This window comes from Heterodontus francisci, chromosome 37 (genome assembly GCF_036365525.1).
Source record: "Heterodontus francisci isolate sHetFra1 chromosome 37, sHetFra1.hap1, whole genome shotgun sequence".
NCBI classification, from domain to species: domain Eukaryota; kingdom Metazoa; phylum Chordata; class Chondrichthyes; order Heterodontiformes; family Heterodontidae; genus Heterodontus; species Heterodontus francisci.
In genome coordinates, this window is record NC_090407.1 from 15,154,984 (window position 1) to 15,174,146 (window position 19,163).

At 41.0% G+C, this 19,163-nt stretch overlaps 1 protein-coding gene across 3 annotated transcripts in view; it reads left to right on the plus strand.

The window, feature by feature from the left end:
* prkcz (protein kinase C, zeta) overlaps positions 1 to 19,163 on the plus strand; it is a 744,042-nt gene that overhangs the window by 168,773 nt on the left and 556,106 nt on the right. The window contains exon 1 of one of the 3 annotated variants that reach the window (XM_068017161.1): positions 13,907 to 13,948. The exons of the other annotated variants lie outside the window; for them this stretch is intronic. Coding sequence (XP_067873262.1) covers positions 13,939 to 13,948 — 10 coding nt within the window. The 5' untranslated portion in view covers positions 13,907 to 13,938. Of the gene's footprint in view, positions 1 to 13,906; positions 13,949 to 19,163 lie in introns of those variants that run through there. 3 annotated transcript variants of the gene reach the window in all.

The following is a 19,163-nucleotide window of genomic DNA, read 5'->3' on the forward strand; positions in this document are numbered from 1 at the left end:
ACTCACCAGTCTTATTTATCACACTCTGTGCATTCACATACATGCACAGTAACCCTAATTTAGACTTTATTACTTTCTCCTTTACTCCGAACCCATTTAATAACTTCCTGTTTCCTACTCTAGTACTGTCTATCTCTCCCAGGATTCTGTGCACCTTGCTATTTCTTTCTAGTATTACCTCCTGGTTCCCACACCTCTGCCGAGATAGTTTAAACCCTCCCCAATAGTGCTAGCAAATCACCCCACAAGGAAATTGGTCCCGGCTCTGTTCAGGTGTAACCCGTTTGGCCTGTACCTGTCCCATCTCCCCTTCAGAGCTGGTCCTACTGTCGCAGGAATCTAAAGTCCTTCCTCCTGCACCATCTTTCCAGCCACACATTCATCTGTTATATCTTCCTATTTCTATACTCACTTGCATATGGTACTGAGAGTAATCAGGTGACTTTTGAGGTCCTGCTTGCTAATTTCCTACCTAGCTCCCTAAACTCTGACTGCAGGACCACATCCCTCTTTCTACCTATGTCATTGGTACCAATGTGAACCACAACTGCTGGCTGTTAACCCTCTGCCCTCGGGTTGCTTTGCAGCCGTTTAGTGAAATCCTTGGCCCTGGCACCAGAGAGGCAACACACCATCCTGGATTCACATCTGTGGCCGCAGAAACCCCTGTCTATTCCCTTAACTATCGAATCTCCTATCACAATTGCGCTTCCAGTCGTCTTGGTGCTCCCCTGTGCAGCTGAGCCAAACATGGTGCCATGGACTTGGCTCTGGCTGCACTCTCCAGATTAACTATCACTTTAGTCAGTATTCAGAACCCTCACGAAATGCACTCAGGAGATTCTTGCACTACCTGCCTGTTTCTTCTTGACTGTCTGACGGCCACCTATTCCCTCTCTGCCTGCATACTCTTAAGCTCTGGGGTGACCATATCTATAAACATGCTATTCACAAAGCTCTCAACCTCACGGTTGCACCATAGTGATGCCAGTTGCTGTACAAGCTCCGAAACCCAGAGCTCGAGCTGCTGCAACTGACGGCACTAACCACATATGGTTATCCAGGACACTAGAAGTATCTTGGAGTGCCCACATAGCACAGGATATGTGCTCTAGAGGTTGGAGCAGCCCTGCCATTCTTCCATTTATTAGATAATAAACCTTACTGCTACTAATAAAACTTACTACTTAAAAATAAAAGAGAAGACTCACCAGCTATTCACTTCCCTTCTGTTGGCATCACTTCAGTATAGGGAAGTTAACCCTTATGATTAAAAAAGAAAGTCAGTTTTAATTTCCTAGCTCCATGGACTAACTTCCTAACTTTGGAGGAAGGGAAACAAAGCTGCAATACTCACCAGACAATCAACTTATGGCCTTCCTGTCATGTCACAGTTTGATTTTTTTTTTCCTTCTTCCCCTCCCTCACCTCAGTGATCCCGGTCTGCTGCACACTTCTCCTGGTCTCTGAGCTTATAATGAATATCAAAAGATCACCTATCCTAGAAGTCGTGGGTGGGAAGGGAAGAGTCTGAGATGGGCCATGTGAAGGCGACAGAAGGGTGGAAATTAGAAGTCAAGTTGAAGAAGTCTTTCAGTTCAGGGCAAGAGCAGGAAACAGCACCAATACAGTCATCAGTGTACTGGAGGAAAATATATGAGGGAGGGGACCTGAGTCGGACTGGAACAAAGAATGTTCCATATTTCCCACTAAAAGACAGGCCCGGTTAAGACCTACGCTGGTGACCATAGCAACACCTTTTTATTTGGAGCAGGTGAGTGAAGTTTAAGGCGAAGTTGCTCAATGTGAGAAAAATTTAGGCAGGCAGAGGAAGGTGGTGGATGGTAACTGGACAGGCCTCTGGTAAAGGTGAACTCTCAGACTGTACTGGTGGGAGATGGAGGACAAGTGGTAGAAGTATCAGTGGGAGAGCATTTCGGGGATAGTGACCATAACTCTGTAAGATTTAAGGTAGTTATGGAAAAGGACAAAGACGGGCCCGAAATAAAGGTACTGAATTGGGGGAAGACCAATTTCAATATGATAAAACAGGATCTGGCCAAAGTGGACTGGGAGCAGCTACTTGTAGGAAAGTCAACATCAGGCCAGTGGGAGTCATTCAAAGAGGAAATAGTGAGGGTTCAGAGCCAACGTGTACCCGTTAAGGTGAAGGGTAGGACCAACAAGTCCAGGGAACCCTGGATGTCAAGGGATATAGAGTGTTGGATCAGGAAAAAAAAGGAGACTTATGGCAAATTCAGAGCACTGAAAACAGCAGAGGCATTCGAGGAGCATAGAAAATGTACTGGGGTACTTAAAAAAAGTAATTAGGAGAGCGAAGAGGGGACATGAAAAAACACTGGCGGGCAAGATAAAGGAAAATCCCAAGCTGTTTTATAAGTATATTAAGGGCAAAGGGATAACCAGGGAAAGAGTAGGGCCCATTAGGGACCAAAGTGGCAATTTGTGTGTGGAGCCGGAGGACATAGGTGAGGTTTTAAATGATTACTTTTCATCTGTATTCACTATGGAGAAGGACGATGTAGGTGTAGAGATCAGGGAGGGGAATTGCGATATACTTGAACATAATAACATTGAAAGGGAGCAAGTATTAGATGTTTTAGCGGGCTTAAAAGTGGATAAATCCCCAGGCCCAGATGAGATGTATCCCAGGTTGTTGTGTGAGGAAAGGGAGGCGATAGCAGGGGCTCAGACACAAATTTTCAGATCCTCTCTGGCCACAGGAGAGGTGCCAGAGGACTGGAGGACAGTGAATGTGGTACCATTATTCAAGAAGGGTAGCAGAGATAGACCAGGTAATTACAGGCCGTTGAGTCTAACATCAGTGGTTGGGAAACTATTGGAAAAATTCTGAGGGACAGGATTAATCACCATTTGGAGAGGCAGGGATAGTCAGCATGGCTTTGTCAGGGGGAGAGCGTATCTAACTAACTTGATTGAATTTTTCGAGGAGGTGACTAGATGTGTAGATGAGGGTAAAGCAATTGATGTCGTCTACATGGACTTCAGTAAAGCTTTTGATAAGGGCCCGCATGGGAGATTGGTTAAGAAGGTAAGAGCCCATGGCATCCAAGGCAATTTGGCACACTGGATCCAAAATTGGCTTGGTGGCAGGAAACAGAGGATAATGGTCGAGGGTTGTTTTTGCGAGTGGAAGCCTGTGACCAGTGGTGTACCGCAGGGATCGGTGCTGGGACCCTTGCTGTTACAGTGTACATGAATGACTTAGACGTGAATATAGGAGGTATGATAAGTAAGTTCGCAGATGACACGAAAATTGGTGGTGTTGTAAATAGTGAGGAGGAAAGCCTTCGATTACAGGACAATACAGATGGGCTGGTAAGATGGGCAGAGCTGAGGTAAATGGAATTTAATTCTGAGAAGTGAGAGGTGATGCATTTTGGGAGGACCAACAAAGTAAGGGAATATACAATGGATGGTAGGACCCCCCTAGGAAGTACAGAAGGTCAGAGGAACTTTGGTGTACTTGTCCATAGATCACTGAAGGCAGCAGCACAGGTAGATAAGGTAGTTAGGAAGGCATATGGGATACCTGCCTTTATTAGCCGAGGCATAGACTATGATTATGATGGAGCTGTATAAAACGCTAGTTAAGGCCACAGCTGGAGTACTGCGTACAGTTCTGGGCACCACACTACAGGAAGGATGTGATTGCACTGGAGAGGGTGCAGAGGAGATTCACCAGGATGTTGCCTGGACTGGAGCATTTCAGCTATGAAGAGAGACTGAAAAGGCTCGGGTTGTTTTCCTTAGAACAGAGAAGGATGAGGTATACAAAATTATTGGGGGCATTGATAGGTTAGATAGGAAAGAGACTTTTTCCCTTAGCAGAGAGGTCAGTAACCAGCGGGCATAGATTTAAGGTAAGGGGCAGGAGGTTTAGAGGGGATTTGAGGAAAAAAAAATTTCACCCAGAGGGTGGTTGGAATCTGGAATGCACTGCCTGAAGAGGTGGTAGAGGCAGGAACCCTCACAACATTTAAGAAGTACTTAGATGAGCACTTGAAACACCATAGCATACAAGGCTACCGGCCAAGTGCTGGAAAATGGGATTAGAATAGTTAGGTGCTTGATGGCCGGCACAGACACGATGGGCTGAAGGGCCTATCTCTGTGCTGTATAACTCTATGTATTGGACGCACGAAGTGGAGGAGACTGTTCAGGCTGGGAAACTATTCAAGTGATGGAGGGCATCGGAAGAGTCACGGGTGCAGGTAGGAAGCGACTGGGCTGGACTTGTGCTCTGGTGCTACAACCATAATCCACCAAGATTGGCATGATAGACAAGAAAGTTTGTACACACCAACACTATTGCCGTTCACTGAAATCTATCTCCAGGTTCTCCACATGGAAGCCACAACGTATCATTTATTTTTGTCATTCATTTTGGTAGGAAGGACATTGGTAGGAAGAACATGGAGAGAGAGACAATAAAACAAAGGGTACAAGTCTAAAGGCGGTGCAAGAGAAGAGGGACCTGGGATTATATGTGCAGAAGACATTGAAGGTAGCAGGACAGGTTGAGAGAGCAGTTAATAAAGCATACAGTATCCTATGCTTTATTAATAGGGGCATAGAGTTTAAGAGCAAGAAGGTTATGTTCAACTTATATAAGACACTAGTTCAGCCTTCGCTCGAGTATTGCGTCCAGTTCTGGGCACCACACTTCAGGGAAGATGCAAGGGCATTGGAGAGAATCTAGAAAAGATTCATGAGGGTTCCAGGGATGAGGGACTTTGAGTTATGAAGATAGATTGGAGAAGTTGGGACTGTTTTCCTTAGAGAAGAGAAGGGTGAGAGGAGATTTGATAGAGGTATTCAGAATCATGAGGGGTCTGGACAGAGTGGATAGGGAAAAACTGTTTCCACTCTTGAAAGGATCGAGAACAAGAGGGCACAGATTTAAAGTGATTGGTAAAAGCAGCAATGCGACATAAGGAAAATCTTTTTCATGCAGTGAGTGGTTAGGATCTGGACTGCACTACCAGAGAATGTGGTGGAGGCAGTTTCAATGGAGGTATTCAAAAGGTAATTAGACAGTTATCTGAAAAGGATGAATATGCAGGGCTACAGGGAGAAGGCGGGGGAATGGCATTGGGTGAAATGCTCATTAGGAGAGCCGGTGCAGACACGACGGGCTGAATGGCCTCTTTCTGCACTGTAACAATTCTGTGATTATGTGATGTATTCTGTACCATAATATGGAAATATCATTGTTTTGTAAGGAAAGAATAATTACAAGAAAATACATACCTCAACATTAAGTATTAGCAAACACTTAAAATTTAGACTTGGATTTTTCTATGGGCATTGTTAGCATTTATTGCCCAAAAGAGATGCAAGAGAAAACCATTTTTTCAATGAAATGTAATTGGGTTGTTTAGGGTAAATGAGGTAGGCACTGGAGTTTCATTTCAGTGAATAATTTTTGTATGTAGTGTTTACGTGGGCAAGTGGGAGCCGCTAATTTTTTTTTTAAACAATATTTTTAAATGCTTGTCCTTGCATATGGACCAAGTGCTTGAAGGTGGGATTAGGTTGGGCAGCTAGTTTGTTCAGCCGGCACGGACACGACGGGCTGAATGGCCTCCTTCTGTGCCATAATTTTTCTATGGTTCTATATGCACAGTGTTAGTGCATTGCTCCCGCCACAATTGTATCAATTCAGTCCCATCACTTCACAGGTCGCAGCATATTATTAAAGTTTATCCACTCAACCGGAAAACAGACAAATTAAATACACTAGTCACCCCCGGAATAAAATAGACCAAACCAGTTATCTTTAGACAACAACAAATTAACTATTCATGAAAACTAAATCTTAAACACTGTTAAGATAAACCTATGTCTAAAGACCTTTATAACTTCTTATTTTAATCTAACTCTCCCATTCATACATATACACTCAAAAATAACAGTAGTTAACTGGTTTTAAAAGTGGTGTTTTTAAAATTAGCTGTTTCTTAAGAATAAATAAATAGGTCTCTGTGGGTTACGTTCCTGATGGATGAGGCATTCTAATGTGGAAATAATCAAATGCTACTCAAACTCTTCACTTGGATTTGATGAAGCAGTCTGTTTTTTGATAGGCATTCAAAGTCTTCAGCTGTATGAGGCATCAAACATTTCCTTCAACGGTGAGCACAACAAGAAGTCAACTTGAATTTTAAAACTGAGGCTCTCAGTTGAAACTTTACTTCTAATTCCAGAAAACTCAATCAGTCAAGAGAGATTCGATCTTGAAGCAAGTACTTCCTGGCTTGGAAGTAAAGAAAAAGAAGTTTTGCTACCTTCAGCAATACCAATTGGTCTCTGAAAAGGGTTGTTTCCTCTTTAGGCAAGTAATTCGGCCTGTAGCTCCTTCTTGAATTTCTGCTGAGAGAGAATGGACAGCTCTTTTCTCTTCAGTATGCTTCGCTGGTGAGTCTCTCCAAACAAACTGGTTTAGACTGGTTTTTGCCAGTTTCTCACAAACATACCATGTGTTTGTTGCCTGCTGTTGCCTAGGTAACAAAATGCAGCTGTGGCTCACTGCTCTCAGAAATCTAACTTCTCTCCCTGTCTAAAAGGCACAATGTTTTAATTTGAAGAGGAAAATAAAAGAAGTCCGTGACAGCAGCAATTGAGTTATATGCATAGTAATGGAGAAAGAATGATACTCCTCATACAGCCCTGAATTTGGACACATGTCCATCACCCTGTTTTTCTGCAGTGGCTTTTAATTTTCATGGTTAATATGACTAGATTGGCTTTTTTTCCATGCTTACCTACAGTGGAAAATAGAGTTTGTCAATTAAATTTTTATTTTTAGTTAAGGTTATCTGTTCTTATCCAACCTATGCCTCATTTCCATTTTTTCCTTCATCTCTTGCTCATTTTAGTGACCTGTCAACTCGTGCAACTTCCCCAGGCAAGGTAATATGCCAGTTCTCAAGCAGTGCTACTTTTCAGTTTTCTGATTAAGTGCACAAGTGCAGTGTAATATGAGTGTGCATCAAATTCTTTGCATTCCCTTGGCAATAAAGTTCCAAACAATTGTTCTGTACATACCATAGTGGCGTGTTAAGGCAGGAGCTCGTTGAGTATGAGTCTGTATCCTGCAACTCTCGAGCAGAACATTGTCATTTGAATATAGTGTACGGTCATGTCACTGTACAGTGTTGGGTGTTTACTTTTTGTTCTCATTTGTCTTTCCTTAAAAACTACATTATTTCAGGTTTGAACAACAGCTCTTTTGAATTGCTGTGGCATTACCATTGCTTGGTTTATTAGGAAATCAATGTTAGAGTGGTCTGGTTGGACAACACATTGGTGAATCAACACTACCACAAAGTGGTAGGATTTGGGTTTGTGCCCATGGTTCTTAACCAACTCTTAAACTAGATATGGGAGTGAATAGAAGGAGGTTCTGAGTAATGCAGAGCAATTTTCAGTGGAGAGGCTGAATTAGGAAGTCACTATCGGCTGCTTTAAAGTTAAATAGGAGCATGTTTCTGATTAGGAATTTTAAAGCACTTTGGAACATTTTTCAACATTAAAGGTGCTATATCAATGCAAGCTGCTGTTTTGGAATTTGCGTCGGACAGCCAATCTTCCTGTTCTTGATCAGGGTATAGTGAGGAGGATCCTAAAAGAATGGCAAAGTAGCATTTAAAGAAATATTTCGAAGCTGAAGAATATTAAATTAAAATCTTTAATTCTGGTCTATGCAACATGCAAATTGTTTTTTTTTTATTCTAAGCCTTGCTGCATGTATTTTGAGAATTCAGTAATGTAAGGTGTTACAGGTGGGGATTTGTGTTTTTGTATTAACTTAGGATCCTGTGTGTTTAAAAAAAAAAAATGAAAAAGGATTTCAGTGGTCATTGAGACACCTGAACTTTATGGATGTTTTGAAAGGAAGTTCAACAAAAGCTGAACGCTGTGGATGTTTTGAAAGGAAGTTCAGCAAGGGCTGAATTTGTAAACAATTAGCGGAAAGCAGGTAATTTCTGACCTGCCTGGACATCAGAAGAAAACCCAGAAAAAGTATTATCTCTCTGTAAAGGAATCCTGCATCTCTTGAGAAGAAACCCTGTGTTTCAAATGTGGCAGGTTCCTATTGCCTGCTATCTCTCAAGAATCCCTGCATCAAGCTATCCTGTTGCCTCCTGCATTTTTAAGAAACCCTGAATGCTTGCAGAAATCTTGACTCTTTAAAAAGGATTTATGCATTGAATGTGTAACAGAGAACTGACACTTGTTGCTACACCACTGATGAAATACCTATGTGAAGCCTGCTGCATTTGAGAGTAAGATACTTGAAAGTTATAGGGAATTCTTGTCGAAAAGAAGAGTAACTCCTGATCCCTCAAGTGATGTCGGCAAACCTATAGTTATACATGGGGATACCAGAGCAACCCAAACTCTTCTGCTGGGGAAAGGCATAACATTTCCACCAGAGAGTGCACTGAGTGCTAAAGTTTTAGTTAATGGTATTGGCGGGGAGTATATACCCGTACCTTTGTATCGAGTGCACCTGGACTGTGACCTAATGTCTAGGATGGTAACTGTAGGAGTTTTCCATAGTTTGCCAGTAGATGGAACTGACTTACTCCTAGGGAATGATTTGGCCGGAGCAAAAGTATTAGGTTCTCTCATAGTTCACAGAGAAACCAAGTGAAGTTAAAGAAACAGAACAATTACAGGAAAAAGTTCCAGGAATATTTCCTGCGTGTGTAGTCACCTGAGCAATGGCTAACCAAGTTCCATTGTTGGAGGTACAATTGGCACCACAGACAGCCAAATATCTGAAACTTTCTTTGGGGATTTAGATAATCCAATTGAGATGTTTAACAAATTATCTTTAATCACAGCACAACAAGCTGAAACAGAGTTAAATAAAATGGCACAATCAGCTCTGACAGAAGCTGAGGCAAAAGAAACTCCAGAAGGCTATTCTGTTAAAGATGGGGTTCTGATAAGGAAATGGAGACGACCTCACAGACTTGCAGATGAAGAGCAGACGGTTGTTCGACAGGTAGTGGTGCCACCTAAGTATTGCCGGGAATTATTAAGGTTAGCACATGAAATTCCTATAGCAGGACATATGGGGATCCGGAGAACCAAATCACGTATAAGTCAACATTGGTACTGGCCAGGTCTTACCAAGGACATGGTACAGTTTTGTAGAACATGCCATTCGTGCCATATTGTGGGGAAACCAAAACCTGCCATGAAACCAGCACCTCTAATTCCCATACCAGTTACTGGAGAACCTCTTAGCAGGGTATCGTTAGACTGTGTAGGACCCTTGCCGAAAACAATAGCGGGACACCAATATGTACTCACTATCATGGATATGGCTACTCGATTTCCAGAAGCCAGTTCCTTGAAGACAATTACTGCCAAGGTAGTAGTAGAGAAGTTAACCCAATTCTTTACGAGATGTAGATTACCAATTGAAGTTCACTCCGATCAGGGTTCCAATTTTATATCTTAAATTTTTTCAGGAAGTTATGGGTAATTTGGGTATAACACAGTTAAAGTCTTCAGCATATCACCCACAGACACAGGGAGCTTTAGAAAGGTACCATCAAACTGTCGAAACAATGATTAGGGCATACTGTCATGAATATCCCATGATTGGGATAAAGGGCTAGACTTTATTTTATTTGTCACTAGAGATTCACTGAATGAGTCTACAGGTTTTAGTCCTTTGAATTACTTTACGGACATGAGATGAAAGGTCCTCTAAAACTAATCAAAGACAGGTTTTTAGAACAGAGGGATGAATCTTCTGTGCTAGACTATGTATCAGTGTTCCGGAAACAGCTCACGAAAGCTTGCAATGTAGCTCAGGAACACCTTAAAGTATCCCAAACCACGATAAAAAAAATGGGCAGACAAGCATGCAAAGACCCGAACATTTCAACCAGGGGATCAAGTGTTAGTATTATTACCTTTACAGGGTGAACCTTTAAAAGCACGGTTCAGTGGTCTGTATAAAGTGGTCAAAAGAATTGTTAAGGTAAATTATTTGATACCCCAGATCGCCGAAAAGAAGAGTTGACTGTGTCATAATAATATGTTAAATCAATATTATTGCAGGGAGGAGGATAAGCGAGTACAGGTATGTTAGGTGGTAGGGACAGTTAAGAATAAAAGAGATAGTGAGGATGAGGCAGAAGGAGGCCCAGACGATTCTCAAGTTGAACCTCCTACTGTCCGGTTATCTAATACTGAATTGTTAGGAAGATTGGATGCCATGCTTTTGTTAGATGCAGAACAACGAGAAGACCTAACAAAGCTACTCATAGCATTTAAAAGAGTCTGTAGGGATAAGCCAGGATGTACAACCTAAGCCACACATCATGTGGATGTAGGGGAATCCATTCCTTTAAAACAGCATCCTTACCGCTCAAGTCCAGACAAACAGGCCCAAGTATAAGCAGAAATTCAATACATGCTGGAAAACAATTGAACCTAGTCAAAGCAGCTGGAGTTCACCAATAGTATCATTGCCTAAACCTGATGGGTCAACCCAACTTTGCCGTAACAAAGGCAGACTCCTACCCAATTCCTTGCTTGTGCAATTGTATTGACAGTGTGGGCAGTTCCATGTTTCTTATAAAGATAGATTTGTTAAAGGGATACTGGCAAGTTCCTTTAACACCCCGAGCTCAAGAAATATCAGCTTTTGTCACGCCAGACAGACTTTACCAGTGCCAAGTGATGCCATTCGGGCTAAAAAATGCCCCAGCAACCTTTGAGAGAATAATGAATCAAGTGGTGGCCAGTGTACCCAACTGCATAGTGTATCTAGATGATGTGCTAATATACAGTAACACTTGGAAGGACCACTTGAAACAGCTAGAAACTGTTGAACAAAATTACAAGCAGCTGATTTAGTGGTAAATCTGGCCAAAAGCAAATTCACAGAAGAAAGAGTGACCTACCTCGGGCATATAGTGGGGCAAAGACAAGTGTTGCCAAGAACGATTTAGGTACAAGCCTTGGTGGATGTCATGCAGGCCCCCACCTGACAAGACTGTGGCACACATTATTTCGCCACATGAACGTTAAAACCTAAAATTGTGGCTGGGAAGAAAAGAGAGCCTACAACAAGGAATTGCCAAGCCCCTGACTGGCAAGACATTTGCATACTGGAAGACAGTTTTTGGAACAAAGGACCCAGTCCCTGCTTCTCCCAAGACACAGAAGACCTGGCCAGGTCAGTTTAGTCAAATGACTAACTGGCTGTTTGAATTTGAACTTGCTGAGAGAAAGAAACTCAGAAAGCTGTTCGCTCCTGGACTGGAGAAAACCTCCCTTCTGTCTGCTCTTATCTCATTCTCACCAGATTCGGAAACCATTGAAGACACGTAAACTCTAAGAGAGAAAAGTCTCCTACGTGGACAAGGTTTAAGAAGAATACTGGGCTTTAATGAAAAGTAAGAGCCGGCTACAATCCAAGTCTCTATGGCGAGCTGGAAACACAAACAGTAACAAGAAGCCCCCTTCAGAGACTGCCTCAAACCTCTCTACTTCATTTTTCTTCTCTTTTCTGTCCCTATTTACATGTGTGTATTGCGTGTGCATGCTAGCATGGGTGCGTCGTATATCCGTAGGCGTTAACCGAATTAGAGTTTAAGTAAGTTTAATTAATTTCACTTTTCTTCTTTAAACCTAAGAAAACCCGGTGTGCTCATTTCTTTGCCTTATAATTGGAAAGTGGTGAACAAGGATTCACCAAGTGGGGAGCACAAAACACAATGTGTTTAAAAATCAAACCTTATTAGAATAAGACCAAGTGAAGACCTGGTCTTAACAGTGGAGTTCCCTATCCCGAAGACTAAGCATGAAATGGTGAGGTTTTTAGGAATGTGTGGTTTCTACAGAAAATTTCTGAACAGTAGCTGCTTCACTAACAGATTTGCTATAGAAAAAGAAAACTAAGGTAGTGTGGTCAGGGGAATGCCAGGCATCTTTTGAAAAGCTGAAGGCCAGTTGACTAATGAACCAGTGTTAGCCGCTCCTAATTTTACTCAACCCTTCAAGGTAGCGATTGGTGCTTGTGACCTGGGGGTCGGTGCAGTCCAACTACGAGATGACGAATCGGGCATAGAAAAACTAGTGGGATACTTTTTTTTAAAAAGTGAATCGCCACCAAAAAGATATTCCACCTTGGAAAAAGAAATGTTAGGCCTATTATTGGCTGTTAAACATTTTGAAGTATGTGTCCGCCATGACTACAGAGAAACACTGATATACACTGACCATAATCCATTCACCTTTGTGGAAAAATTTAAAACCCAAAATGCCAGAATATTCCGATGGAGTTTACTGTTACAGCCTTATCGCTTATAGATTGCCCATATTTCAGGAAAAAATAATGTTATCACAGATGCTTTGTCGCGAATTTAACTTTGTTGAGTTATATGAGTAAAGATGGTAGAAAGCAAAATTGTGTTAACTACCTGTAGAGTGAATGGGGCATGAGTGTGAGAATGTGTTTAAAATGTTTTCAACTTCTGTTTTATTACATTGTAATGAAACACATTCAAAAATGGTGTTTCATTTCGCCAAGGGCAGAGGTGTTATAGGGATTTTTGTATTTGTATTAAAAACTTAGGACTCTGTTTTACAAAAACTGAAAAAGGATTTCTTTGGACATTGAGACACCTGAAGTCTGTGGATGTTTTGAAAGGAAGTTCAGCAGGGGCTGAACTTGTAAACAAGGACAGGAAAGCAGATAATTTCAAGGAAACCAGTAAGGGGTTTGACCTCAAAGTTACTCTTTGAGTAACTAGAGAGAGAATTTTCAGGTTTGAACTTTGAAAGTCAGTGAGTTTGGACAAAAAGCAGGCATTTGAAATTTGATTCTGCCCTGCCTGGAGATCAGAAGAAAACTCAGAACAAGAGTTATCTCGCTGTCAAGGAATCCTGCATCTCTTGAAATACAAGGTTTCTTCTCAAATGTGGCAGATTCCTATTGCCTCCTGTCTCTGAAGAATCCCTGCATCAAGCTGTGCTGTTGCCTCCTGCATTTTTAAGAAACCCTGAATGCTTACAGAAATCTTGTCTCTTTAAAAAGGACTTTTGCATCGAGTGCGTAACAGAGAACTGACCCCTGTTGCTGCATCCCTGATGGAAGACCTATGTGAAGCCTGCTGCAGTTGAATTTCCTTTAACACCTACCCATCACAGACTGTTCATCAACCTTGCCTACAAAGTTTTTGAGTGTCATTCAACTGTCCAACTATTCAACTTTGGGACACCTCACCTAACCGAAGATCTTCCTCCCAGATCATAACAGACTAAGTTATTTTATTCGTTCAATCCTATGAAACAGGTGTAAACCAACAATTCTTTTTTTTTTCCCTTGTTCAGTGGTTTTTGGATGTATGTGTGTGTGTGTATGAGGGTTAGGGAAAATAAGGAGCTTTAATATCTCAATTCATACATTGATTTATTTCATTATTGGTTAAGATTTGGTTTTATGATAAATAGTTAATTTTGTTGTTGCTTAACGAAACCTGGTTGGTATGCTTTATTCTGGGGACAAATAGAGCATCTAATTGGCTGTTTTCAGTAAGTGGGAAAACTTATTTATGTGCTGTGACTCGTGGAGAAGTGGGACTGAATAAACAGTGCAGTCCTCCCACTTCGGTCGTAATAAAGGGTTAAAAAAATCTCATACTTATAGCTTTCAGCATGTTTTTTCTCCTTCCTTTGTCACCTTTTAAAAAAATGCTAATCGTACCAGTTAAATATGCAATGATTAACATTTTTGTTGTGTGAATAGTGCATCAATGTTTTACTTAAATGGAGCGAGTATCACTGAATCAAGCCGACTCAGTCAACCTTTGATTTCAATGATTGGGGTCAGTCGTGGCAGTATGACTATGGTACTGCATGGTGCTTAGTAAGTAACATGTTCCTTCAGGCACAGAGGATGTGCTATTTTTGGATCTCGCTTGCCTGTATGATAAAAGGTGCAAGTCCCTTTTATTTCCATGTAAAAATTGTCCAGCCTCTGTGCACAGTGTTGAAAGATGCAATTTAGCAGGCTGTTGGATAATGCTCCTGTCATTTGGTGAGCCTTGCAGAAGATGTGCTTTGTAAGCTTCTCTTGCTACTGGTTTCAGCAGGTAATAAATTGTCTATTTTCTGTTTCTTTTGGCCATGGGACCTGCATGGACACCTGCTTCTGTGAACAATTAAAGGTTACAAGACTTTGCTTGTGTTGCAGTGTTACTGACAGCAAAGCAAATGATGGAAAAATGAAAGAGACTGCAGAAGAGTTTTCACTGCTCGTCGAGCCTCGTGAGACTGGCTATTTGATTAATGTGCATATTAGGCCCCTGGCTTGTTATTTACAGTAAAAAGCTGGAGAGAGGGTAGTCTATTATTTATATATTTGTTTTTATGGGGGAATGTTTTAATATTGATGCAATCATTGAAAAATAACAATGTTTTGGTCCAAATTTGGCACTTAAGGCGCTAATCTTTTAATGCTTTTTTGAATGCCATTTAATAAAATCATCGAATCATAAATGCTAATTGGTTACTAAATCATACTGGTCCTCAAGGGTTAATTTATTCCGGGTTCAGTCTTTATTTTTGAAATCTGTCAGTTACTGTTAAGGTAACACAAAATATTGTATGGAGGAAGCTTTTTAATTGGAACATAACCAAAGCATTGCCTTTTAACCATTAAGTGAACATTTTGCATTTTATGTGGAAACACAATCCTTGCACAAACAAACCAAAATATACTGTACTAGACTCTTGGATTTAATGGGCGTATCAAAATTAGTATCTGGCTTGCTTTTTGAATTTACACTAGATTATGAAAAAAGAATCAAGATTTTATAGTTTCAAATGATTCTTTGCTTTTCTTATATTGAAAGCTACTTATCTTGCTGTTGTAGATTTTAATTAGATATACTTGGGTCTTGGCCGCTGTCTCTGAATGACATACAGTAATTAAATTAAATAAAGATTACCAAATAATTTTGTGTGGGTTAGAGTATTGCACTCCTATTTCTCCTCTATTTTATGAGGTGTATATAACGGTGGTGGAATCTGATGTTTGGAGAGAAAAATCCAGTTTGTCAGATGTTTTTCTAAGACTGTAATACATTTAACTGATACAATTCTGTGTATCTAATAAATCGGAGAATTGGGGGGTGGAGAGGAGATTCTTTTTTTATATCTGCCATACAAAATTTGTTAATATTGAACAAATTTAATTTTTGCCATTTCCCTTCCACTTCCATGCCAGGTTTTTCTTCTGGCTCAGAAATTGCCCAGAGACTCTCAGGGGAGAGCAACACCCAGTGCCTGGTTACATGAAGCTAGATGATAGGAAAGCCAGTGTTCCATTAAATATTTGCTCTTAATGTTCATGCCGGTTCCTCCTTTTGTCCTTGGTGTCTATCAGTATTCAGTGGCAGTGATATCAAGAAGAGAGGGAAATGATATTTTCAGACGCTCTGCATCATACTGCGAGTAGGATGATGTGCTGAAGAGCTGCAGGGATCCTGGTGGGTTCTATAGCTATCTATCTGCACAGATTTGATTTTTCTTTCCTTTATGTGTCAGTGACAGGATTTAGTAACATGTAATATACTAGCAGCACAGTGCAAGGGAAAAAAATGGAGTGCTGCCTACAGTAGTCTGAAGCTGATTTAATAATCATTCAGGCTGTGTCTGTGTTGCATTTATTTTTATCTCTGTACCTATTGTGTTAGTTGTGCATGTGAAATATTCACGGTGGAAATTGGTGCTTTGAAAAGGAGGATAGATATTCAAGTACATCTGGAGAAGCATACAAAAATTAACATTGGTTACTACGGCCAGTGATTCTGAAGTGAGATGCATCCTGAAAAGACTGAGGGTATGTGTAATGTTTCTTCTTGCAAGGTAAATGATAAAAGCTCTTTTATGCTAGGGTCACCTTAACGGTGGTCATGATTGTTGCTCTGGTGATTGTCATTGAATTTTGGTCATTGTTAATTATAGTAGCAAGGCTGTCTCTTCAGTGGCCTATTTTTCTCAGAGATGGCATCCTTTGTTGTGGTCTTTCAGTAGATAATGGTACTTTTGTCAGCCAAACTCTGAAATGAAATATTTTCAAGCATAGGAGTTTGCTCAATTAATTGATTAATTTTGTGTATATGTGACTCAAAGACATTAGCATGTTTTAGTTAAAAAATCAATGTTGACATTTATGTTTTTTGTTAAAATTTCTGGTAGCTTGAATTCTAGAGTTCTGCAATGAGAAATATGAGGGGCATGAGGCATATACTACGTAAAGGGTGATGCTGGTATATGTAATACATGTGTATCATTGAGGAACTGTACTGGATTTTGTGTGGAAGATGAACATAATTTCTTAGGATGCTTGATCTACTTAAACAAATTTATATCAGTTCTCAAATGTTGATGCTTCTGCTTTGATTCTGCAATATTACCTGGTTTGGTATGAAGTATACAGAAATTGCCACAGACGTGCGCACAAGATCAGATATGTCATCAGTTTTTACCCAATATATTTCAAGTGTAGTTGATTGTGAATTGAAAAACATAATCCTAACTTTGCCTAGATCATTGGTGCAACTATATTTGCAGTGCTGAGCATTCTGTATCTTGAAAAGGATTCAGAAAAGAGCAACAAACATAATTCAAGAATTGGAGTTTCACTTTTGCATTGAAGGGAAGCTGTTTGGCTCTGCATCCAAGGGAGCCATCTCACCAGTTTGAGCTCCTATCAAATGCTGTGTAACTGCAAACTAACATGAAGTGACTAGCAGAACTAATTTGCTTTCTTTGGTGGAAAGATCGAGAGGAGGCATAATCCAGATCCTCAAAATATTAAGAGGATTAAGAACTTTAATGTAGTAAAATATCCCAAGATGCTTCACAGAAGCATTATCAAATAAAATTTGACACTGAGCCACATAAGGTGATATTCGGGCCGAAAACCAAAAGCTTGGTCAAAAAGGTATGTTTTGTGAAGTGTCTTAAAGGAAGAAAGAGAGGTGTAGGGAGGGAATTTCAGACCCTTGGGGCCTTATCAGCTTAAGGTATGGTCACTAATGGTGGGGTGATTAAAATTGGATATGCTAAAGTGGTCAGAATTGGAGGAGCACAGATAGCTTGGAGGATTGTGGGGCTGGAGGAAGTAACACCGATAGGGAGGAATGAGGCCATGCAAGGATTTGAAAACAAAGATGTGAATTTTAAAATTGAGGTGTTGCTTAACTGGGAGCCAGTGTAGGTGATCAAGCACAAAGGTAATGGGTGAATGGACACAGGCAGCAGAGTTTTGGATGACCTCAAGTTTATAGAGGGTATGCTGGGAGGCTGGCCAGGAGTGCATTGGAATAATTAAGTCAAGAGGTAACAAATGCACGATGAGGGTTTCAGCAGCTGATGAACTGAGGCATGGGGCAGAGTCAAGTGGTTTTATGGAGGTGGAAATAAGTGGTCTTAGTGGTGTTGCAAGTTGTGATCGGAAGCTCATCTCTGGATCAAATATGATCCCAAGTTTGTGAACAGTCTTTTTCAGTCTCAGACAGTTGCTGGGGCAAGGAATGGAGTCAGTGACTAGGGAACAGAGTTTGTGGCGGGACCAAAGACAATGGCTTCAGTCTTCCCAATATTTGGAGGAAATTTCTGCTCATCCAATACTGGACATTAGACAAACATTGTGACAATTTAGAGACAGTGGAGGGGTTGAGAGAGGTGGTGGTGTGGTCGAGCTGAGTTTTCTCAGTGTGCATCTGCAATCTGGTGCTGTCTTTTCAGATGGTATCATCAAGGGCAGCATGTAGATGAGAAATAGGGACAAAGGATAGATTTTTGGGGGCCACCGGAGGTAATTATGCGGGAGTGGGAAGAAAAGCTATTGCAAGTGATTCTCTGGCTATGACAGGATAGATAAGGCAAGTGCAGCTGCAGCTGGGTGACGGTGGAGAGGTGTTGGCATTGAAGGAGGACAGTGTGGACAACCGAATCAAAGGCTGCAGACTGGTTGAGAAGGATGAGGAGGGATAGTTGTTATTGATTGTTTGAAATTTGTGATGGCATCAATTGTACATGGTTATGGAAAGAATGAGCTGATTTTATTCTTGTACCATAGTTATTCAATGGTACTGGATAATATAGATATGATTTAAATCTGTAGAAATACATGTATTGGATAAGTTTTACCCCTTTGCTTTTTGGAATGTTGTTTCATGCGAATGCCTTTTTTCTTTCACATTTTCCTGGGAGAGTTGGGCCTGTATCCTATCTCTCACCAAGTCCCGATTACCTATCACCCATGTCCTTGCAGACCGACATTGGCTCCCAATCTCCAGTACTTTGTATCTAACATTCTCATCCTCATGTTTAAATTCAGTTGTGGCCTCACTGTTTCTGTATACTTCTCAGTCCACAACTCTGAGTTCTGCATTCCTCTCAGGCGATAGGTGTTACTGCCAAAGCTGGCATTTAATGGCTATCCCTATTTGCCCTGAGAAGATGATGGGCCTCCTTCTTGAGTGTACACTAAACTTGCATTTATGTGGTGCATTTAACTTAGATTAATATGCCAAGGCACTTCATAGAGCCACGTGGAGCAATAGATATTGGCAACCCTCCCCAGTCCAGCTGGAACCAATACTACAATTTTTCAGGACTCTGTTAGCATGCACACACACACACACACATAATATATGTATATAATATAATTGCCTCCCTAATCCTCTCTGCTTTTCCACCTCCCTCTTCTTCTTTAATAGCCACCTTAAACCCACCACCTTGGACCAAGCTTTCAGTCACTCCTCCAAATATCTCCTCCTTTGCCTCTTCATGATGTTTGGTTGATTATGCCTCTGTGAAGTCCCTGGAGCATTTTCCATTGCAAGTTATTTCTGTTGATGTTGTGCGCATTGACATGGCATTCCCAATGCCTTTTGGTACTGGGTTAATGCAAGCTAGTTTAAATAGGTTTTTTTTCCACCACTGAAGAGGCATACCTGCGAAAAGATTAATCTCATCATACATGAAGTTGTTGTATTTGAGTACTAGACAGCCTTAGGGACTTCAGTCCCCAAGACCACAGGGTCAAAATATGAATGCCTTGCCTG